Source organism: Rhinopithecus roxellana, chromosome 4 (genome assembly GCF_007565055.1).
Source record: "Rhinopithecus roxellana isolate Shanxi Qingling chromosome 4, ASM756505v1, whole genome shotgun sequence".
NCBI lineage: Eukaryota > Metazoa > Chordata > Mammalia > Primates > Cercopithecidae > Rhinopithecus > Rhinopithecus roxellana.
In genome coordinates this window covers 157,811,604-157,834,663 of record NC_044552.1, presented here as the reverse complement: position 1 = coordinate 157,834,663, position 23,060 = coordinate 157,811,604, and the positions used below count along the sequence as shown (strand labels likewise).

The 23,060-nt window shown below is 41.9% G+C and overlaps 1 protein-coding gene across 1 annotated transcript in view; it reads left to right on the top strand.

Moving 5' to 3' along the window:
* The window catches only part of SLC22A1 (solute carrier family 22 member 1), a 36,069-nt gene extending 16,443 nt beyond the window's left edge, over positions 1–19,626 (top strand). The window contains exons 7-11 of the mRNA XM_010368490.1: positions 447–661; positions 4,332–4,440; positions 15,625–15,737; positions 16,811–16,910; positions 19,424–19,626. Of these exons, the coding sequence (XP_010366792.1) occupies positions 447–661; positions 4,332–4,440; positions 15,625–15,737; positions 16,811–16,910; positions 19,424–19,490 (604 nt within the window). The 3' untranslated portion in view covers positions 19,491–19,626. The remainder of the gene's footprint in view (positions 1–446; positions 662–4,331; positions 4,441–15,624; positions 15,738–16,810; positions 16,911–19,423) is intronic.
* The last annotated feature ends 3,434 nt before the right edge of the window (positions 19,627–23,060 follow it).

The window sequence follows — 23,060 nt, the reverse complement described above, 5'->3', positions numbered from 1 at the left end:
ACAAACGAAGGAACTGAGGACCAGAGAGGTTAGTTAACTTCCTCAAGGTGACACAGCTCATAAAGCAGTCTGACACCTGCCCCTTACTTCCTGCCCTCTCCTGCCCACCTCCTCGTAGGCCTGTTGGAGTGTCCAATGAGGTTACGCACGTGAAGGATTCGGTGCAGAATCAGACATCTAAGTGTGCGGTGAACAGTAGCCATCATCACGTGCAATCTCCAGGAGACCTGGGGGCATATCCTACAAGTGGTACTCTCACATCTATCATGAAAAAAAATTTATCATCGAGGGCCCTTCTAGGACACGCTTTCTCATTTTTACTCCCCTCTTCTCATATTGCTCTAGGGCATTCTAAACCCAGTGATTCAAGCTCTTCTCCATCTGGCAGGGGCTTCTTTATCAGTCTCTGACTCACGCCTTTGACTTGAAACCTCCTCTTGGCTCAGGTTCACCGCCTCTGTGCTCTACCAGGGGCTTATCCTGCACATGGGCGCCACCAGCGGGAACGTCTACCTGGATTTCCTTTACTCCGCGCTGGTCGAATTCCCGGGGGCCTTCATCGCCCTCATCACCATTGACCGCGTGGGCCGCATCTACCCCACAGCCGTGTCAAATCTGTTGGCGGGAGCAGCCTGCCTTGTCATGATTTTTATTTCATCTGGTGAGTTCTCTGCTTTCATCATTTCCCTGGCAATCCAAGTGTGGGGAGAGTGTCATAACTCTTTGATAAGCCTCTGGAACGAGAACAAAGATGAGGTGCTACCTTTGTCTAAAACGTGTTTTTAAATTTTAAATTGAGGGGCTGGGTGCAGTGGCTCATGCCTGTAATCCCAGCACTTTGAGAGGCGGAGGCAGGTGGATCACCTGAGGTCAGGAGTTCAAGACCAGCCTGGCCAACATGGTGAAACCCCATGTTTACTAAAAACACAAAAGTAACCGGGCTTGGTGGCAGGTGTCTGTAATCCCAGATACTCTGGAAGCTGAGGCAGGAGTATGGCTTGAACCCAGGAGGCGGAGGTTGCAGTGAGCCGAGATCACACACTCCAGCTTGGGCGACAGAGCGAGACTCCATCTCCAAAAAAAAAAAAAAAAAAAAAAAAAACCCCAAAAACCACAAAAAAAAACCCCAAAATTAAATGGAGTTTTAACATACATACAATCAGCAAACAATAAGTGCACGACTCCATGAATTTGTAAAAATGTGTACACCTGGGCAGCATGATCCTCATAAAGATGGAGAACATTGCCAACTTCTCCAAAGTCTCCCTTATGCTCCTTCACAACAACCCCCACCACCCCTCCAAGGTCACCATTACCCTGCTCTTTGTCACCACAGATTGTGTCTGTTCTTGAGCTTCATATAGATGACACCATACCAGATACACTATTTTTGTTGTTGTTGTTGTTGTGTTTTGAGACAGAATCTTGCTCTGTTATTCAGGCTGGAGTTCAGTGGTGCAATCAACAGCTCACTGCAACCTTGAACTCTTGGGCTCAAGGTATCCTCCCACCTCAGCCTCCTCAGTAGCTGGGACTACAGGTGTGAGCCTCCGTGCCAGGTTAATGTTTTTATTTTTTGTGGAGATGGAGTCTTACTATGTTGCCCAAGCTGGTCTCAAACTCCTGGACTCAAGCAATCCTCCCACCTCAGCCTTTCAAAGTGATGGGATTATAGGCACAAGAAATTCATCATTGCACCTATGAGATCCACCCACATTGGCACATGAAAGTGTAGTTGGAACTTCAAACAAAATTATTGTGTAGCATTCCATTGTGTAAATATGACACTCTGCATCCCTTTCACTGTTGATTGTCACTTGTGTTGTTTCCAGCGTTTGCCACTTATTGGGACTAAAATCATCCTTGCACGTATCTTTGGGTGGGCACATGCTCTCACTTCCCTTGGGTACAGGTCTGTGAGCGTACTTGCTGGGTCCCAGGGAGGCATATGTTTAGCTCTAGCAGACACTGCCGAACAGCTTTCCAAAGTGGTTAGACCATTTTATACTCCTCCCAGGAACACATGGGAGCTCCGATTATTCCAGATCCTCCCAACACTTGATCTGGCTCGTCTTTTTAAGAGGGGCCATTTTGGTGGATGTATACTTTAGTCTGTAATTCTTACAATCAAAGATAAACCAAGCTACATTTAAACCTAAAGCAAATTAACTTCCGTCAGTTTTGAGTACATAAATTGCCTTTCACATTCACTGCTCTTGGATATGTTGTAAAATAAATACAAGGGCAGATTTGCTCTTTTCTCAGTTTTTATTGCATGTGCTCTGCACTTGTTGGTTTAGTGAGTCATTTTGACAGGCTTTTGGGCAGGGTATTGTAGAGACCGTTCTGTGAAATCTGTATGCTCAAGAACTAGGCTGTATAGATCAGGCTGGAAAGAAAAATGGGTGGGGAAAGAAAGTTCAGTTTTCTTTTCCCTTTTTTTCATGGAGAAAGAACAGAGAACACAGGAAAAGGGACGGCATGGATCTGAAATAGATTTTGCCCACTTTCTTCCCAATCTCTCTGTTTTTGGAATCCTGGGTAAGATGTGATGGATGGGCAGACTTTAAAAAGTTAAGAGCATAGAGTGTCAAGAAGGAGGGCGATCAAGGGCTAAGTCCATTCAGTTGTCACCTGGACAGAGCCCAGGCATCGTCCCCTCCCCAACCTCCTCCTCCCAGTTCCTGCCCACCCCTTGTCCCTCTGTCTTAGTCCTTATCACATTTTAGGACATTCATTCCTCCAGCAGGAAATATCTCCAGGCCTTCTATATGGATGGCAGGTATCTAGGCACTAGGATTTCAACCATGAGCAAAGCAGAAAAAGTTCCTGCTCCATGGAGCTGACATTCCAGAGGGAAAAAAGAAGGATGTCAGTGTTTTCTACAATGGGCACGGGAGGCCTCAGGAGGCCTAAATGAAATGGGAAGAGCCATGTAAAAATCTGGGAAGAGTTTTCGGACACATGCAAGGCCCTTGCGGAGAGAAGGGTATGGCATTGGGGGGACCACTCAGGATTTAGGGACCAGAGTCAGGTGAGCTCGTGGGGAGCAGTACAGCGAGGCATGCAGTGAGCTGGGAAATAGCCAGCTGTGGACTTTATTCCAAGAGTGGTAGGAAACCACTGGTGGCTTTGAGCAAGAGTGGACTTGACCCGACTTCAGTCTTAACTGGGTCACTCTGGCTGCTGTAACGAGTGACCCTGGTGGTGCAGAGTGGAGACATGGTCAGTTCTCTGAGGCCAGGGATGCTGTTCATCTCTGGTCAAGCATCACCAGGCTAACGACCTATGAACGTAGACCTCCCTTGAGGCATTGGAGTGAACTCCTTGCCTTTTATCTTTTAGAAGCTAGATGAGGTGTGGTCCTTAACAGAAGGCTCAGCTTGGCTTCTCTATCAGGGCTGAGAGCTGCAGGAGGCAGAGAGACTGTGTTGCACCCATGAGACGGGTGAGGGGCACTCTCATTTGGACCCTCACACTGGCTAAGTGAAATGAAACAAGACTTCCATAAATAGCCAGTATCTGGGCACAAGGGTCAAGCTGACATCGTGTCTGTGACCCCAGAGGCCTTTATAGTGAGCTGGTGTGTCACAGGGTCACTTGCATTTCAGTGCTGGGGGTAACCCATGCAGAGAAGATGATAGTGGTTATTAGGGATCTGAGCTTCTTTCCAGTGAAGCCAAAATCTTTGGTCGTTCTCAATAGGGAGAGGGCTTTCTGGGCCTTCAGATGGTCAAGAACCCCATAGCAGCCTGCCAGTGTGAAACAAGGGCTCGCTTCCCTAATGCTCAGCCTCTGAGACTTTTACAAAAGGTGTTTCAGTTAAAACTGTATCGGAAACAAATATTAGATTGAGGATTAGAAATCTGTTTTGTTAGTTTGAGAACTACTACTAGGGGGATTATGTTTATTGAGTACTTTTTGTGTTTCAGGCACTGAACTAGCAATGGATACTGTCGTGTAATAAATAAAAAGCCAACTTTAAAATTCTGTGGTCACAGTGGACATTTGACACACATCAGCTCTAAGTCTCATGACGATCTATAAGCTGGTGTCGTTATTCCCATTTTACAGCCCAGGAAACCAGGCTGAGATTCAAAAAGCTCATTCTTTTCCCTGCACAATGGAGTCTTCTTGAATATGTCATCATCAAATCCCCAAATCTCTTGAGACTCAGTTTACTTATCTCAAAATGAAAAAGTTAGATAAGACAACCTTCCAGGCCCCACCAGCTCTAACAGTCCAAGCATGACCCACCGTGGCCTCTCTCAGTAACTCAGGGAACGAAGCCCCCATCCACCGCCCACACCCACTTTGTGCTTCCTTTCCAGAGCTGCACTGGTTAAACATCATACTCATGTGTGTTGGCCGAATGGGAATCACCATTGCATTCCAAATGATCTGCCTGGTGAATGCTGAGCTGTACCCCACATTTGTCAGGTGAGTGCATGGAACAGGGGTAGCCAGTGACATGGCTCTGAACTCACCAGCTCAGTGGGAACCAACATCTCCAACAAGGTGCTTCCTCAAGATGCCCCCGCATTGCTCAGTTTGGACATTGAGTGGGATTGTTAAGAAATCACATTCAGAGAGATGGGGTTAAGCATCAAGAGAGGGTCAACCCATAATTACATCAAAAAATGTGAAACGGGACCCTGTGAGCTGACAGATGGTGTCAAAGTTGTTCTGTACATACAACAAGTACAAGAACAAAAGGCGGCTGGTGTAGAGAAGTGAGCACTGGACAGGGACTTGGGAAACCTGTGTTGTAGCCCTGTCCTTGGCACTAATTTATTGTGTAAACATCAGTCATTTCATTGACATTTCTGGGCATCATTTTCTTAAACAGCTGACATTTGTATAGTGACACATGAGTATTTCCATACTTGTGATTCCATTTAGCCCTTAAATTTGTTCTTGGGTATGATTATCCCCATTTTACATATGAGGAAGCTGTGATTTAGAAAGGGAAAGAAGCCGTGCAGGGGTCAGACAGCTAGAAAGAAGCAGGGCTGGGGCAAGGACCACATCTTCCTGACCTGGAACCCTGTGGTTTTTCCATTACAGCACATTACTGTTGTGTAAACTGAGGAACTTTTCAAAATTGTGGTAAAATATACATAATATGAAATTTACCATCTTAACCACTTTTAAGTGTACAGTTCAGTAATGTTAAGTACCTTCACACAACCAAGCTCCAGAACTCTTCTCTTGCAAAACAGAAACTCTGTACTCATTAAACACTAGCTCCCCATATTCTCCACCCTCCAGCTCCTGACAACCACCTGTCTACTTTCTGTTTCTATGAGTTTGGTTACTTTAAGTACCTCATATAAGTGGAATCATATAGTATTTGTCTTTGTACGATTGGCTTAGATCACTTAGTGTAACGGCCTCAAGGTTCATGTATGTTGTAGCATGTGCCAAAATTTTCTTCTTTTTAAAGGCTGAGTAATATTCCATTGTACATATGTACCACATTTTGTTTATCCATTCATCTCTCAATGGACACTTGGGATGCTCCACTGCTTGGCTATTGTGAATAATACTGCTATGGACATGAATGTACAAGTATCTCTTCAAGACATCTTTCAGTTCTTTGGGGTGGAATATCCAGAAGTGGAATTACTGGATCATAATGTAATTTCTATTATTAGTTTTTTGAAGGAACTGCCATTTTTTTTTCCATAATGGCTGCACCATTTTACGTTCCCACCAGCAGTTCACAAAGGTTCCAGTTCCTCCACATCTTTGCCAACACTTGCTAATTTCTGTTTGTCTTTTTGATAGTAGCCATCCTAGTGGGTTTGAAGTGTTATCTCATTGTGGTTTTGATTTCTCTGATGATTAATTATGTTGATCATCTTTTCATGTGCTTGTTGACTATTTGTGTATTTTCTTTGGAGAAATGTCTACTCAAGTCCTCTCCCCATTTTTGAACTGGTTTTGTTGCTGTTGAGTTGTAGCAATGGTTTATACAATCTGGAGATTGACCCTTTATCAGGTATATAATCTGCAAATACTTTAGCCCATTCCATAGGTTACCTTTTCATTCTGTTGACTGTGACCTTTGATGCACAGAAGTTTTTGATTTTGATGTGGTCTAATTTATCTCTTCTTACTTTTGTTGCCTTTTCTTTTGCTGCTGAAGAACTTTTTAAAATCAAGTTTATTGAGGTATAATTGACATAGAGTAAAATTCACTGCTTCTAACATGCAGTTAGATTAGTTTGACGACACACACACACTGTCTCGCACATGTATATATAGTCATTTAGCCACTGCCACGATTAAAACAGAGAGTATTTCCATCACCCCCAAAAGGTTCTTCATGTCTCTTTGCAGTCAATCCCCTTTTCTTCTCATCTCCAGACCATGTAGTTTTAGCTTTTCCAGAGTGAGCTGTAAATGAAATAATAGGCCATGCCACCTTTTGTGTTTGGCTCCCTTCACTTAGCATGATGAAACTCACCCACTTGTTGGATGTATCAGTGTTTTGCTTGTTGTTGCTGCATAGTCCTCCAGCGTGTGAATGTCAGTGTGCCACATTTCATACACTGTTGAGCTATTCACCACTTGAGGGACGTTTGGACTGCTTCCTTCAGAGTGATTCTGATGCAGATGCTATAGACACTTGGATGCAGGCCTTTCAGTGGATGCATGTTTTCATTTATGTTGGGTTAAAAACTCAGGAGTGGAATTGTTAGGTCATATGGTAAGTACGTGTTTAACTCTATGAGAAACTGTCAGACCGTTTTCCGAAGTGACTGTGCCATCTTGTGTTCCCACAAGCCATGTTTGAGGAATCCTGTGGTTCCACATTCTCATCAGCATTTGGTGCTGTCAGTCTTTTTTTTTTTTTTCAGATGGAGTTTCACTCTTGTTGCCTAGGCTGGAGTGCAGTGGCATGATCTCTGCTCACTGCAACCTCTGCCTCCCAGGCAGGTTCAAGCGATTCTCTTGACTCAGCCTTTTGAGTAGCTGGGACTATAGGCAGGCACCACTGTGCCCGGCTAATTTTTTGTACTTTTAGTAGAGAGTGGGTTTCACCATGTTGGCCAGGCTGGTCTTGAACTCCAGACCTCAGATGATCTGCCCATCTCGGCCTCCCAAAGTTCTGGGATTACAGGCGTGAGCCACTGCACCTGGCCTGGTGTTGTCAGCTTTCTAAAAGTCATTTTGGTAGGTAATGGTATTATTGTGACTTTATTTTTCCTAATTACTAATAATGTTGAGTGTCTTTGCCTGTACTTACTGCCTTCTGTACCTTGGAAGACTTAGTTTTAAATGAAGATTACTTTAATTGTAAAAGTAACCACTTTACTTAAAGTTCTAAGAAATTCTAGTTTGTAAGAAATTCCATATGTTGGCCGGGCGCAGTGGCTCAAGCCTGTAATCCCAGCACTTTGGGAGGCTGAGATGGGTGGATCACGAGGTCAGGAGATCGAGACCATCCTGGCTAATACGGTGAAACCCCGTCTCTACTAAAAAAATACAAAAAACTAGCCGGGTGAGGTGGCGGGCGCCTGTAGTCCCAGCTACTTGGGAGGCTGAGGCAGAAGAATGGCGTAAACCCGGGGAGCGGAGCTTGCAGTGAGCTGAGATCCGGCCACTGCACTCCAGCCTGGGCGACAGAGTGAGACTCCGTCTCAAAAAAAAAAAAAAAAAAAAAAGAAATTCCATATGTTACCTTAAACTCTTTTTCCTCTGTATACACTGTTTCTTCTCCTTATGTCATCATACTGATAGTTTCTAGGAAACACCTCAGCTCCCCAGTCTCATCTTATACATGCACAGTGCTCTGAGCCCTTCAGCAAAGCCAGAAGACACCAGGATGGCCTTGATTCACTCTTACCTGACTAATCCTTTATTAAGAGGCCATGTCTGAGACTCTCATTGGTAAAAAGTTACTTGGACTGAGTACAGGAGATGAAGGCAAATTAAAGAGAAAACCTTCTATATTTGGCAGTTCTGAGCCCAGAGTCTAAAACAGCCAGGCCAAACAATTCCATTGTCATGGCCACCGGGCCAAGGGGACTGACTCAAAATGTAAACTGTGAAAGGTACTGAGTGCATAGTTCTCTAGGGAGAAAGGCCAAGTAATCCATCCCTGAGGAACCCTTGACCACTGCTCAGAGAGCCGGTGGGAGAATCATTCTTACTCACTAGGGAGGGAAGCTAGATGTTCAGAAAAAACTCTCAACTTCTTACGTACACACACGCGCACACACAAGGTAAGGCAGTCATTTAAGTTCCGATATTTCTAATCAATTGCATCAAATTTAATTTGCAGAGAAGGGATAATTTCTGTGACTTTATTACTTTATAAGCACTCCATGTTTAGACAGTCTCTATGTAAAGCATTTTGGCCCTGCCTCTGTTCCAGGCGGTTTCAGAGTTGGACTGCTCTTCTCCCCCTCACTTTGTGCAGCGCATATTGTAAGAACATTCATTCGGCATTAATACTCACTGCCTCGCTTTGAAAATGATCTTTCCATTTTTATCTCCTCACCTTCTTATGAGCTCTTTGAAAACAGAAACCCCGTGTCAGGTCATACGTCTCTCTACCTCACAGAACTCATCTATGGCCACACTCACTACATGCTGTAGAATGACTCAATGAAGGAAGTACCACAAACATCTGAATTGTAAATAAGGTGCCTAGTTCCCTACTTCTTCTAGTTTCCATGTGCTTGCCATTTTTTTTTCCTTTTTAACAATAATTTTTTAAAAATAGTAAAAAATAACGGAGTCTTTTCTTGCACCTCTTGAAAATCACACAAAAGCTATTAGAAGAATAAGGGAAAATGCAAATGCATTTGAAACCAGGGTAACATGAAAAGACAGTCTACAAGAGGAAGGGCTGCCTAGTGTGTGAGGTCTAAGGGGGTCTGAGAAGATTCCAGGAAAGGATCCCTGTGACAGCAAATCATAGGCAAGGCCAGCAGCTTTCCAAAGTAGACAGTGTGCCTTGAAGGGTGTGACCCACGGTCACTTGTTTGGAGGAACAGAATGACAGGTGCATGGGCTGGAGGTGGAAGCTCCCTTCCCTGGGTATTGTATGGTTGAAGGTGAAGCAGGGAAGGCAAGGCTGTAAAAGAAGATGTGCAGGAACTTTCAGACAGCAGTTACTGAGAGGCGGGTGGAGGAGACTAGTTCCACATCATCAGCCGCTGTAGATCAGGAATAAGTGAGCTAAAAGCATCTAATCACATACAACCCTGATCAAAGAAAGAATTTCTACTAGCCCAGAACATGGCCTGGCTGCTTCCCCACAAACACTTCTAGAAATGACTGATAGAGGAAGAAATCACAGTATGAAAAGACGAGTAATAAACCAAAAAGTAACTCATTCAGGAACTACACAAACATATCATGAGATAAAGGGCGAAAGGAGCAGACAAAGCAAAAGGCAAATGAAGAATACTTACCAGAAAAATACTGTAACAACATAGATCAACGTTCTAACCACTTATACGACCAAAATGTAAAGTATTAATAAATCAGTCATCTTCATAAAAGTAAGAGTTTAAAGCAGAGGTATAGTTCTAGAGGGAATATCTGACAAGACAATAGAAGACACTGAAGCTGTCTTAGGAAAGAAACAAAACAGAAAAATTAAGAGGTGGAGAAATTCTTGCATTTGAGACATGAAAATCAATGTGAGGGAGAGGCAAGACAGGACTAAGTTGCAAAGTAAAATGGAAATAAGAAATAAGCAGAGTTTAATCCGGGCACAGCGGCTCATGCCTATAATCCCATCACTTTGGAAGGCCGAGGCAGGCGGATCACCTGAAGCTGGGAGTTCGAGATCAGCCTGGCCAACATGGGGAAACCTCGCCTCTACTAAAATTACAAAAATCAGCTGGGCGTGATAGTGCATGCCTATAGTCCCAGCTACTCAGGAGGCTGACGCAGGAGAATCACTTGAACCCAGGAGGCGGAGGTTGCAGTGAGCCAAGATCGTGCCACTGCACTCCAGCCCAGGCAGGGAGACTCTGTCTCAAAAAAGAAGAAACAAACAAAACAAAACAAAACAAAACAAAACAAAAAACAAAGAAATAAGAAATAAGTAGAGTTTCAAAGATTTTATGTATGTATGTATGTATGTATGTATGTATGTATGTATGTATACAGTCTGTAACCCTTTTGGTAAAAAAAAAGATATATATACACCCCCCGCCAACACACATACACAATAAATATACTTCAGGAATACATCTGAAAATAAAAGAATGCTTGAATCTATAAATTAAAGGGACACATGTAACAGGAAAAATATAACCCAGTGAACAATATTAGGACATATTTTTATTTGGTTACTATACATTTTTTTTTTTTTTTTTGAGACGGAGTCTTGCTCTGTCACCTGGGCTGGAGTGCAGTGGCCGGATCTCAGCTCACTGTAAGTTCCACCTCCCGGGTTCATGCCATTCTCCTGCCTTAGCCTCCCAAGTAGGACTATAGGCGCCCACCACCTCGCCCGGCTAGTTTTTTGTATGTTTTAGTAGAGACGGGGTTTCACCGTGTTAGCCAGGATGGTCTCGATCTCCTGACCTCGTGATCCACCGTCTCGGCCTCCCAAAGTGCTGGGATTACAGGCTTGAGCCACCGTGCCTGGCATTTGGTTACTATACTTTAAAGATAGAGATAGAGTCACCAAGTAGTCAGACCGAAAGTTTGTCACCTATATAAGGAGAACAAATTGTTATCATTTCATGAAGACAGTCAATGCCTGCAATGACCTCAAGAAAATAAAGTATAATCCAATTATTTTTATTATTTTTTTTTGAGACAGAGTCTCTGTTGCCTGGAGTGCAGTGGCATGATCTCGGCTCACTGCAACCTCTGCCTCCCTAGTTCAAGTGATTCTTCTGACTCAGCCTCCTGAGTAGCTGGGATTACAGGCGTCCACCACCATGCCCAGCTAATTTTGGTATTTTTAGGAGAGATGGGGTTGGTCAAGCTGGTCTCAAACTCCTGACCTTAAATGATCACCTGTCTCGGACTCCCAAAGTGCTGGGATAACAGGTGTGAGCCACCATGCCCGAACCCAGTGAATTTTATCCAACCAAGCTCTCATTTCTATAGAAAAGCAATAGCCAATCATTTAAAAATACTCATATAATATGGTTCCTATGATCCTTTCCCAAAAAACCTGTTAGAAAAAAAATTCAGTAAGTACAGTGACGAATGGAGTAATGTGTCAGAATTATTGGTAGTGATCATTGAAATTGATATTAAAAAGAGTGTATTTTTGGTTACAAAACAGAATATAATATCACAAATCTGAAAATAAAGAAAAGTTATAACTAATAAAGATTGAAAAAAGAAAAGAGAGAGAATGTTGGAGATGGTGTAATACACTGATTTCTTCAATCCACTTTTTTTTTGTTGGAAAAGTGTATCATTAAAAACTGACAAGTATAATTTGTTCAGCAGCAATATATTTGTAAAAGCTGATAAGTAACATCCTAGGTATATTTTAAGATATAAAGGAAAACACTAAAAGTAATGATATAATCAACTAAACCAGGTCATGGAGGAGGGATGGTTTGAGGAAGAAGTACAAAAATACTAATTTCATGATTGTTCATAATAGGAAGTTAGTCAATACTGTCTAAAGAAATAGAGTATTAATTATATAAGGTTATACAGGTAATCATCTGACTAAAAATACAGCCCTTCCAAATTATCAGGGAAAATACACATAACCAACACGCACCGAAAATAAAAGACACCAGAAGCAATAAAAAGCCCTGGTGTGAAGAGATGATAGAATATGCATAGATGACGGCATTGATATGACAGAATTGACATGATAGAATTAAGACCAAACATTTCTGACATTTGAATAAATGAAAGGAGGCTTAACTCCTTTATTGGAAAAAAAGATGACTCCCTAGCTTGATTACAAAGCAAAATCCAACAATATGCCTGCATATATAAAGTATAACTTTTCTTCAGAAAAGCTAAAAGGAAAGAATGCACAAAAGCATACTAGGGAAATATATAGCAAGTGCCATAATCTAATCAAAGTTGAATTTATGGGAAAAGGTACTAAATAAGATAAGGAGGGCCCTAAATAGTGATAAAGAAAGAATCCACAATGGTTTTAAAGGGGGATTTTAAAAAATATTTAATAGAAAATTCCAATAATATTTAAATTGCTCTAAAGCCTAGAAAAAGAAGGAAATTTTCCAAGCTTAAAAAATAAAATTAGCATAATATTGGTACCAAAGAACAACAAAGACAAAGGAAATGAGGAAACTACAGACATATATTTGTGAACATTGATCTAGAAATCCTAAACAATATATTATCAACCAGTGGAGAACATTAAAATAATTGCTATTCTGTGTCTTAGATGAATTACTCCAGGAGTGCAAAGATGACTCAGTATTAGAAAACCTCACAGTATAAATCAAGTTTGTAAGTCAAAAGAGAAAAATTATATTATTATCTCTACTGATACTGAAAGGCATTCAATAAAATTTCCACCTCTACATTTGTTTTAAAAATTTCTAAGAGATGATATAAGCATTTATATCATTTAGGATATAGGTCATGGAAGGAGGGCTTGGGAAAGAAATATAAATATATGAATTTTGTAATTAGTCATTGTAGGGAGTAAGAAATTATGCAAATAATTGCAATAGAGGAAGCTTAAAAATAACACCCTAAAGGATAGAACTTTTCCTGATTTATTATTCCTATTTTAATCATGTTTTCAAACCAAAGCTCAAGATTGTTTCTAGGAATACAAAATTGAGCATGGAACAAAGTGAAATTTACAATTTCTGACATCCAATAAAAAATTACCAGGCATACAAAGAAGTAGGAAAAGAGAGCCTATCTTGAGGAGAAAAATAAATACATTCAAACTGACCTAGAAATGGCACAGATGATAGAATTAGTGGACATGAACATTAGAAGAGTTATGATACCTATATTCTCTATGTTTAAGAACCTAAAGATTGAGCATGTTACGTAGAGATAAGGAAAAAAAATGTAAGTCCCAAATTAAACTTCAAGAGATAAAAACACAATGTCTGAGATGAAAAATATACCACATGAGTTAACAGCAGATTAAACATTATGGAAGGAAAGATTAGTGAACTTGAAGATAGCAATTGAAACTCAAAAAGGAAAGACAGAGAGAATCAGTGAGCTGTGAGACAATTCTATGCATGTAATTGGAGTCTGTAGAAGTGAGTAGGAGGGGTTAATAGAAATAATGCTTAAAATTTATTCAAATTTTATGAAAACTTCAAATACATAGATCTAAGAATCTCAATAAATACTAACCACAAAAAACATCAAGAAAGGCACATCATAAAAATCTTTAAAAGGCCAGTCTGGGTAACATGGTGAAACCTTTCTACAAAATCTACAAAAATTAGCTGGGTATGGTGGTGCGTGCATGTAGTCTCAGCTACCATGGAGGCTGAAGTAGGAGGCTTGCTTAAGCCCGGGAGGTGGAGGTTGCAATGAGCTGAGATCATGCCACTGCACTCCATCCTGGGTAACAGAGCAAGGCCCTGTCTCAAAACAAAAACAAAAACAAAAACAAAACAAAAACAAAAAAACCTTAAAAAGCAATAAGAGAAAAAAGATATCACAAATAGGAACAAAGATAAGAATGACAGAAAATTTCTTATTGAAAATGATACAAACAAGAAGATGGTAGAAAAACATCTTTAAAGTACTGAAAGAAAGAAAAGGAAACTGCCAATCTAAAATTCTTGACCCAGCAAAAATACTTTCAAAAACAAATGGAAAATAAAGACTTTTTCGAACTTACAAAGTCTGAAAGAATTAATCACCAGCAGACCTATACTACAGGAAATACTAGTCTTGAAGGTCTTTCAGAGAAAATGAAAACAGTATCAGATGGAAATCTACATCTACACAAAAAAATGAAGAGCACTGAAAATGATAACTACATAGGTAAATGGACATTTTTTTTTCTGGTTATTTTCTTTAAAAGACAATGAACTTTTTAAAGCAGGGATTGGCAAACTTTTCCTGTACAGAGCTGGATAGCTAACGTTTTAGGCTTTGTAGATCACATATAGTCTCTATTGCATATTATTCTTTGTTTCTTTAAAAAACCTTTTAATCATGTAAAAACCATTTCTAACTCAAATCTAAAAATGCTGTCTTTGGCCTGTGGACTGTAGTTTGCCAATCAAAACAATAATCACAATGTGTTGTGCAAAGTCTGGGAGGGAAGAAATACAAGTATACTATTGTAAGTTTCACATATAATCTATGAATGTTACAATATTACTTGAAGGCACTGTGATGAAAGAGTTAGGTTTACTATAAACCTAAATGAAAAATTAGAAAACAAAATAATTATAGCTATTAAGCCAACACAGAAAATAAAGTGAAATCATTTAAAATAACTTGTAAGAAGGCAGAAAAAGAAAGGGTTACAAAGGACAAACAGAACAAAAAGAAAACAAATAGCAAGATGATAGATTTAAACTCGATCATACTAGTAATCACAAGAAATATAAATGGTCTAGATACTCCAGTTAAAAGGCAGAGATTGTCAGATTGGACAAAAAGTGAAACTCAATCACCTGCTGTCTACAAGAAGCTCACTTTAAATATAAGGGGGGCGGGGAAGATAGTTTAAAAGTGAAAGCATCCCCAGCAACTCTTCAAGTGGAAAAAGCAACTAGTCACAGTTTAAATCTCATTCTCCCAAGAAAATGCTCATCTTAGCACAGACCAAAGCTTGCAGCCACAGGAAAGGAGCTTGAAGTTGGAATTTCAACGATTAGTCTTTTCTTTCTCAACAACTACAAACTCAGCACCGTATTACCCTCATCAACACTACAGATCCCCCGTGGTGCTAGTGCTAGAAGTTGGAATCCATGTTTTTCTCGGGAAGATCTACTTAAGGCCTGTTGCCCTGGGCAACAAATCTCTGGATCACGTGCATAAGGAACCGCATTCACTGACTCTTAACCAGTGAACACCAATGGCAGATCCCTCATTCTGATTAGGTCTCCTTTTCCCCCCATGTGCCTCCTCTAAGGGTCACTTGTTGGCTATTGAGGTGATGGATTGGTGAGTCAGTCCCTGGTGCAGATCAGTCAGGATTTCCCTCCTGGCTTGACCCCACTCCCAGGGTCTTAGGGCTGGGAAGGGCCCAAATCCCACTAGACTCAGCCACTCCCAGACATTGTGCTTTCCTCACAGGTGATGACAGGTCATGGACCTAGGACAGGAGTGTGGTAAAATTGAAGTTGAGAGCAGGGAGCATGTGTTCTTTTTATCTTTGTAAGGCTTGCAGCAATTCTTCAGGAATTACACACCTAAGAGCTAAATATTTGAATGTATAGTTAAAAAGAGGTAAGCTCTCTGCCATTGCATGGGCAATGGATGGCTCATATCCACTTTCGCTCTAGCCTATTACCTCCTCTCAATACCCTCTGGGCTGGTCCTCATGGTTCCTCTTGACCCATGCAGTTTTCTTCTGAGGTGCTGAGCACTGGACACCCACAGCAAGCTGCAGGTATTGGCATTGTGTTTGTTTTAGGATCAGGTTAACATTTGGAAAAGCGAATCACAGAATTACCATATTTTTTGTCCTTTGTATTTTATCAGGAACCTCGGAGTGATGGTGTGCTCCTCCCTGTGTGACATAGGTGGGATAATCACCCCCTTCATAGTCTTTAGGCTGATGGAGGTTTGGCAAGCCTTGCCTCTCATTTTATTCGGTAAGATTTTGTGAAGCATATATTTCTTCTTTTCCAGCTTGGCAGTGGGCTCAGCATGGGTGCAACTGAGTGTGAGTACTCAGTCATATTTGTTGAGTGAAAGGAATGATATCTCTCAGTGAGTTTACAAAAGGCAAGGATGGTGCATGCTCTTGGGATGTCTCCTGGCTTATTCTGTCTTGCTTCATGGGAAAGATAAGAAACCATTCCTAGGATATGGGTCAGGGATTTCCATCCTCTGGCTCTGGACTCTGTGGACTCCAGTCATTCATACTATAGGACAGAATCTGAGAGACTTTTTGACATAGTCTCCTGATAAATGTGATCACCAATTCTTACACATTTAACATGTAATTGCTAGAGTCTTGAAGATGCTGAATTATCACCTGTCTTCTGTATCTAGATCTTAACAATTGAGAACACTCACAAGGAGATGAGTGGGAATCAAAGTTCTGTATCAGCTTTCTTCCTGATACAGTTGGATGAGAGAAGGGAGAGGGGATTCCTACTTCTCTGTCCAAACCTAGGCCAGGCAACTTCCAAGACCCTCCTTACCCACTTGATAGAAGGCAACAATTCCTGGTTGTTTGCAGAGACCTGCCATGCCTGGGCACAGCTGAATTCAAAAAGAGGGGTGGAGGAAGAGATAGGGAAAGGGAGAAAGGAAGAAGGAGGGAGAAAGGGAAGTAGAAGGCGACGGGAAAAAAGAGGGAAAAAAGAGTGATGGGAGGGATCCACCCTGCCCGCATATAGACTGTGCTCTATAGCTAATTCTATGTGTATATGTACCCCAATCAACAGATCCCCAAATACTTAAACATCAGTTACCAGGGAACTTTATACTTCTGTCGAAGTAGACTGAAGGCAATGTTTCCTTTACTCACTCTGACATTTCCCAGTTATCCTACTGTTTAAATTTTCTTTTATAAATGTTCCTAACTTTTTTTCTTTTAAAAAAATAGTATCTGTCCCATCTGTGTTGTCTCTTCCTCTCTTTGGCTGGCTGTGATTATTTCTGTAAATGACATTGGCCATGCTCTAACGGCTCCATTTGCAATCTGTTTCCTTTGAAGGGGTGTTGGGCCTGCTTGCTGCGGGAGTGACGCTGCTTCTTCCGGAGACCAAGGGGGTCGCTTTGCCAGAGACCATGAAGGACGCTGAGAACCTTGGGAGGTGAAGCCCATGGTGCCCAGGACTCTGAGGCCCATGAGTCTGACCCGCCGTCCAAAAGGGGCCTAATATCACTCCACGTTCCTCATTTCCTCTATCTTAAAAGTTTAGGAGAGCTTTACAGATATTTGTGTGTCTTTTTATTACTCCCAGAACTGCTGTGAGGGAAAAAAACCATGATAGCCACTGACTTTATGTAAGAAAATAATGAAGAGCATGAGTTGACAGTTATCTGTTCTCGACTGCATAGCAGAGAATGATTTGTCTGTGATGTTGGCTGTGGTGCACCAAGATCCCTAGCTCATCCCAAGAGTTACAAGATCTCTAGATCACCCCAAGAGTTACATGATCCCTAGCTCAACCCAAGAGTTAATGACTCTGAGTGGAGAACATTTTTAATTCAATCTTCTGTCCTCTGAGCCACTGTCTCAGATTCTTTAGTAACTTTCTTCATGAAATTCTTTTGACAGAGAGCAAGATTTGCTGGAGTTTCATATTCTAGTCTTAGAGTAATAAAAAAGGAAATGAAGGAACAGTGCTTGATGAGGTGATCTCTCTCAGGATCCTTTACAGGCTCAGTTCTATGGATTCCACAGCAAGGATGCGTGTGTCCTTGTGAATAGAGACAGAAAAGTCTATGCAGTCCTACAGACTTAGGTTTGAACCTAGGTCACCTGACTCAGTAGGCCATGTGACTTTGGGAATGTCATCGAACCCTATGGAGCTTTCTTTTTCATTTAATTTCCATGCCTGCAAAATAGTCACAATAATACTTAATTTACAGAGTTTCTTTAAAGATCCAATCAGATTAAGTAGGTGACAGTGACTAATCCATTGCCTGGCACATAGTAGGTGTTCAATAGAGCTCAGATTTTCTCCATTCTTCTTGCAAATTGTGCTGTTTCCCCAGTGATCCTCAAAACTAAGTGTGTAGAAAAAGCACAAAGGGAACATGCTAAAATGCTAAATTCCTTGGCCTTCTTGATTTTTGATTTAGAATGTGAATGATGCAACTCAGGAATCTGTTTTAATAATCTCTGCCAGTGATGCCCATGCAGATAGGCACTCTGTACACCTCACTTGGAAAAATTCTGGATTTCTCAGTACTGATAAGGGCAAAACACTATTTTAACAGTAAATACATTTTCTAGTTGCTGATGATTTCCTTCTTTTTGATCCCAAATGTTGTGTTATCTGATTTAAAGATGTTTCATTCTAGTTTGTTAACAGCCACTTGGTTGTCTTTTTTTTTTTTTTTTTTTTTTTTTTGACTTGGAGTCTCCCTCTTGTTGCCCTGGCTGGAGTGTGATGGCATGATCTTGGCTCACCACAACCTCCGCCTCCCAAGTTCAAGTGATTCTCCTGCCTCAGCCTCCTGAGTAGCTGGCATTACAGGCGTGTGCCACTGCGCCCGGCTAATTTATTATTTTTAGTAGAGATGGGTTTTCTCCATGTTGGTCAGGCTGGTCTTAGACTCCTGACCTCAGGTGATCCACCCAACTCGGCCTCCCAAAGTGCTGGGATTACAGGTGTGAGCCACCACACCCGGCCTGGTAGTCTTTTAAGATGTTCTGTTTAATCCCTTCACTCCCTCATCCTAATCATTCCCACCCTGCCAGGGGAGGCGGGTGCTGCTGCCCAGAGCCCTGAACCCCCTGAGCATCCTCAGTTTTCGACAATAATCTTCACACATTATAATAATTGTTTATTTCATTGTCTGTCTTCTCCACTATACCAATTCCATAAACAGTAGCCACAGTCTATGGCCAGAGTGATCATGTTGATTACTCCTTCTTCCCCACTTGCAAGGGGAGAATGTCAGGAATGGAAGTGACTGCAACTCTAGCTAAGCTTCATAGGGTGCTGACTGTGTGTGTGTCAGCCTCCCTGAAATGTGCATTTCACCAAATCCTCCCAAAACACTGGGAGGCAGCTACTATGGTTATCAGACCCATTCCACAGATGAAGGAGATAATGACATGTATCCCAAAAGTCACCGGATTCAAAATGAGTTAGCCAGCAACATGATCAACCTTCTACTTCAGGGGTTGTCTGACTCTTTCTGGAAAGGGCCAGATAGTAAATATTTCAGACTTTGGGGCCCTGTGGTCTCTCTTGCCACTACCCAGTTCTTCCCCTGCATGGGAGAAGCAGCTATAGACAATGCATGAAGGAATGGTTGAGTCTGGATTCCAGTAAAATGCTGTTTATGGATGTTGAAATTTGAATTTCATGTCATTTTTTAAGTGTTTTGAAATATTTTCATTTTTTCCAACTATTTAAAATGTAAAAACCATTTGTAGTTCACAGGTTGTACAAAAACAGGCTATAAGCTCAACTGGGGCCATAGGCTGTAGTTTGCTAAGCCCTTTTCTTCTTTGTTGTTTGTCATTGTTAATTTCTCTTTGTCTTGACACTTATGCATTTCTTTGTACAACTTTGCAACAGTTTCATCATCAACAAACTGATTGCTTATTTATTTATTTTAACTTCAACTCTTAACTTTGTTGTTCCAGAAAAGCAAAGCCCAAAGAAAACACGATTTACCTTGAGGTCCAGACATCAGAACGCTTGGGCACCTGAGAGAGATGCTTTGCGGGGATGGAGTGTTGGAGGGATGAAGATGGCGTTATCTTCTGCAGAAATTCCTAGACGCCTTCACTTCTCTGTATTCTTCCTCATACTTGCCTACCCCCAAATTAATATCAATCCTAAAGAATGGTTTGCGTGGGCTTTGTTTTATTTTGTTTTCTTTCTTTTAAGCTCTCCAAAGCCTTGGCTATCTTCCACCTGTGCATTCGTTCTAGGGAAAGCTGTTGGTGCTATTGTTATCAGGCACTTAATTATCTAAAGACTCTTGAAGATCAGTAGAATTTAAATATTGCTATAAAAGAAGCCTGTGTAATTGGGTTCCTAGAATAAGTATTCTAGAAAGAATTTTCTAGAAAGAAAATTGGTTTGATTCACTCTCTGAAAGAAAATGCCTTTGCGTTTGTAGGTGTCTATATTGGTGAAAGCCTTTCAACATGTAGATTGCTTGGAGAGTACGATCAGCCTTCCATATCCGTGGGTTCCACATCTGTGGATTCAACCCACTACAGACTGAAAATATTTGGGTAGCTGGGGTTGGTGGCTCACGCCTGTGATTCCAACACTTTGGGAGGCTGAGGCAGGAGGGTCGCTTGAGCCCAGGAGTTTTCGACCAGTGTGGGCAACAGTGAGAGCCCGTGTCTACAAAAAAGAGAAAAAAGTTAGCTGGATGTGGTGGCCCACACCTGTAGTCTCAGCTATTAGGGAGGCAGAGGTGGGAGGCTCACTTGAGCCCAGAAATTCAAAGCTGCAGTGAGCCATGATTATGCCATTGCATACCAGCCTGGGCAACAGAATGAGACTCTCTCAAAAAAAAAAAAAAAAAAAAAAAAAAAAAAAAAAAAAAAAGAAAGAAAGAAAGAAAAAGAAAAAAAGAAAAGAAAAAGAAAGAAACGAAAATATTTGTGCAGAAAAGATGTTTGCGTCTGCACTGAATGTATACAGACTTTTTTTGTCATTATTCCCTAAATAATATGGTTTAGCAACTACTTACATAGCATTTACATTATACTAGGTATTATAATCTAGAGATGATTTAAAGTATAAGGGAGGATGTAGGTTATATGCAAAAATGACATCATTTTATATCCAGGACTGGAACATTCTCAGATGTTGGTGTCCATGGGGGTCCTGGAACCAATCCCCACGGATACCGAGGGGCAACTGTATTGGTTTTTAGTACGGAAACTCTGCCAGCAAACCATGTCCTCGTGACCTTTACATACACATGATAGAATAAAACATGCTCCTCATTCAAACACCAGAAGCACCATGGCCATTTCCGGGAAGACATCTCTGTCCCCTTGTTCCAGGAAATATTTTATTCTATCTCATTCTTGGTTTTGGTTCTCCTTGGTGATTCTAGAAGGTCAATGCCTGTGCAAGCCATGAGATATCACAGTAAATATACCAAAGAGAGTTCACTTCACAATGGGTTCTGTGCTTCCTGAACCCTACACCATGATTTTGTTCCTGGAGGACACAAAAACCTTGATTTTAAAATTTCTTTATCTGTCAGACAAATCACAAAGATAACAATAGCCAGTCTTCAGAGTACATCAGGAAAAAGCTTCTAATGGGAATTGGAGGCATGGTGAAATACATGTGGCTGTATTATAGACACTTCTGGCCTGATCTAGCTGAGGTCAGTGATAGCCACAAGGACTTAAGATCATGGAAGTGGGTGCCAAGCAGCACTTTGGTTTTTCTTTGAGAATAGACATTGCTACCTGGAAACTCAAATCTTTGTCCTTGGCAAAAAAAAAAAAAAAAAAAAAAAAAAAAAAATTCTCAATGGTGGAGTGAACCTAGCTCTTCATTCCAGTGTTGGAAGCAAAGCCCTTACCCTGTGTCTTATACTTTCTGATGATAATGATCACACCATTTACTGGTCACAAATTTGTAAATCGTAGGCTTTGAATGATGTTTTTCAAATGTGTATTAAAAATGTCCTCTCTAATCTTTCTAAGAATCCTCTTGGCAAAACTTCTGTGGAAGGCCTTAAACAAAATAAAAGTCACCATTAAAAACAGTGACACTCCCTGGCTAAACTTCCTTATGGCTTGTGGACATGTGTGAAAAAATGAGCACGTGTGCTGTTCTTGCAGCATAAGGCACAGCTAGTGTGTACTTATAGCACACAGCGGCATTGGTGCGGGTCACAGTAAGGTTTGTCTGACCATTCAGGAAGTGGATCTGGGAGAGTGGCAGGATCCCTGCAGGTGTGTCTGCTCACCCTCTCCCAAGGGAGGGAGGGAGCGTAATTCCAGAGAGTGGTTTAAAAATGGAGCCATGGAAACAAAGTGTATTTCATATTGCCTGATGCATCATGAAGGGACATTGAGGACCCTTCCCTTCCTGCCTTCCTCACTGTTGCTGTGACAGAGCCAACGTCTGTCTTGATAAAAGTCGGGGGCGGGGAGTGTGGTGAAAGGCATCTGGCAGTGTGAAGGCAGAAATAAGTGGGTTGGGGGCCAGATGGCGTTCAGAGGCTTAGAAAGGCTGGTAGCTGTGACTTGGGCATCAGGAAACATACAAAGTCCCTGGTCAGGGCCTTGCTGTGAAATGCCCGGGCCCTTCCTACAGGGGCAGTGCTGTGGAGTTCCCTGCCATTCAGCAAGCGTGTGCCGTGAGCTGGGGGATGCCCCAGTCCTCCTAGGCTGGTAAGAGAGTCTGAAGATAGTCACAGCAACGAATCATGCAAGAATTCTCATAGCAGTGGGGGGCACTCAGGTGGTGCTGTGAACATCAGAGCAGCACGCCTGACCCTATGCGTAGATGGAGGGAATCTGCAGATCCCTGAAGTCACCTCCTCAATCCCGCCCCGACATGTCTTCATGTGGGTCTTTTAATGAAATAAGTAAAATTTTACCTTGGTCAGCAAGTGATGGGTGTGGGGGCTGCAGACCAGGAAAGATCAGGATGAGGTGGTAGCCAGGGGTCTGGTGGTCCAGGGACAGGTGTCTGACAGAGCAGGAGGGATGGCGATGGGAGGAGCCTGTCACTTTCTGCCTTGTTGCGGAGGACACAGCTTTCTGTCCCAGTAGGAGGGAGGCAACTTTCTGTCCCAGAAGGAGACTGGACCCTGGCATGAGCTGGATGTGGTTCCAGGATCTTCTCCATTACCTGTTGATTTTATGGCCTGGAGCAGGGTCCTTGACCATCTGAGACTGTCTGAGACTCTGCCTCCTTATGGCACCCCACTCCCAGTGGTTGTGAGGATTCCAGGAACAGCAGGCTTCTCCCGGCAGAGCCCCAGAGTCAGTGTGGGGTCTGCTGCGGCATCAGGTGGCCTCCTAGCCACGTGGTCTCATAGCAGCAGCTTATGGTGGATTCAACAATCTCCAGCTGAGGAAAGATTGACTGTCCCTTGACGCTTACTCCCTATACCTGGTTGCTAAGGGCAACATGTCCTATTGTCCATCCCACCTGCACCTCTGCCCAGTAGGTGGCAGGTGAATGTCTGATGTTTTGAGACATCAACAGAGCAGGCAAATTAGAGATCTATTTGACTTAATTTAAGAGATACCTTACAAAAGGACATTTATGAGACACATTGATAAA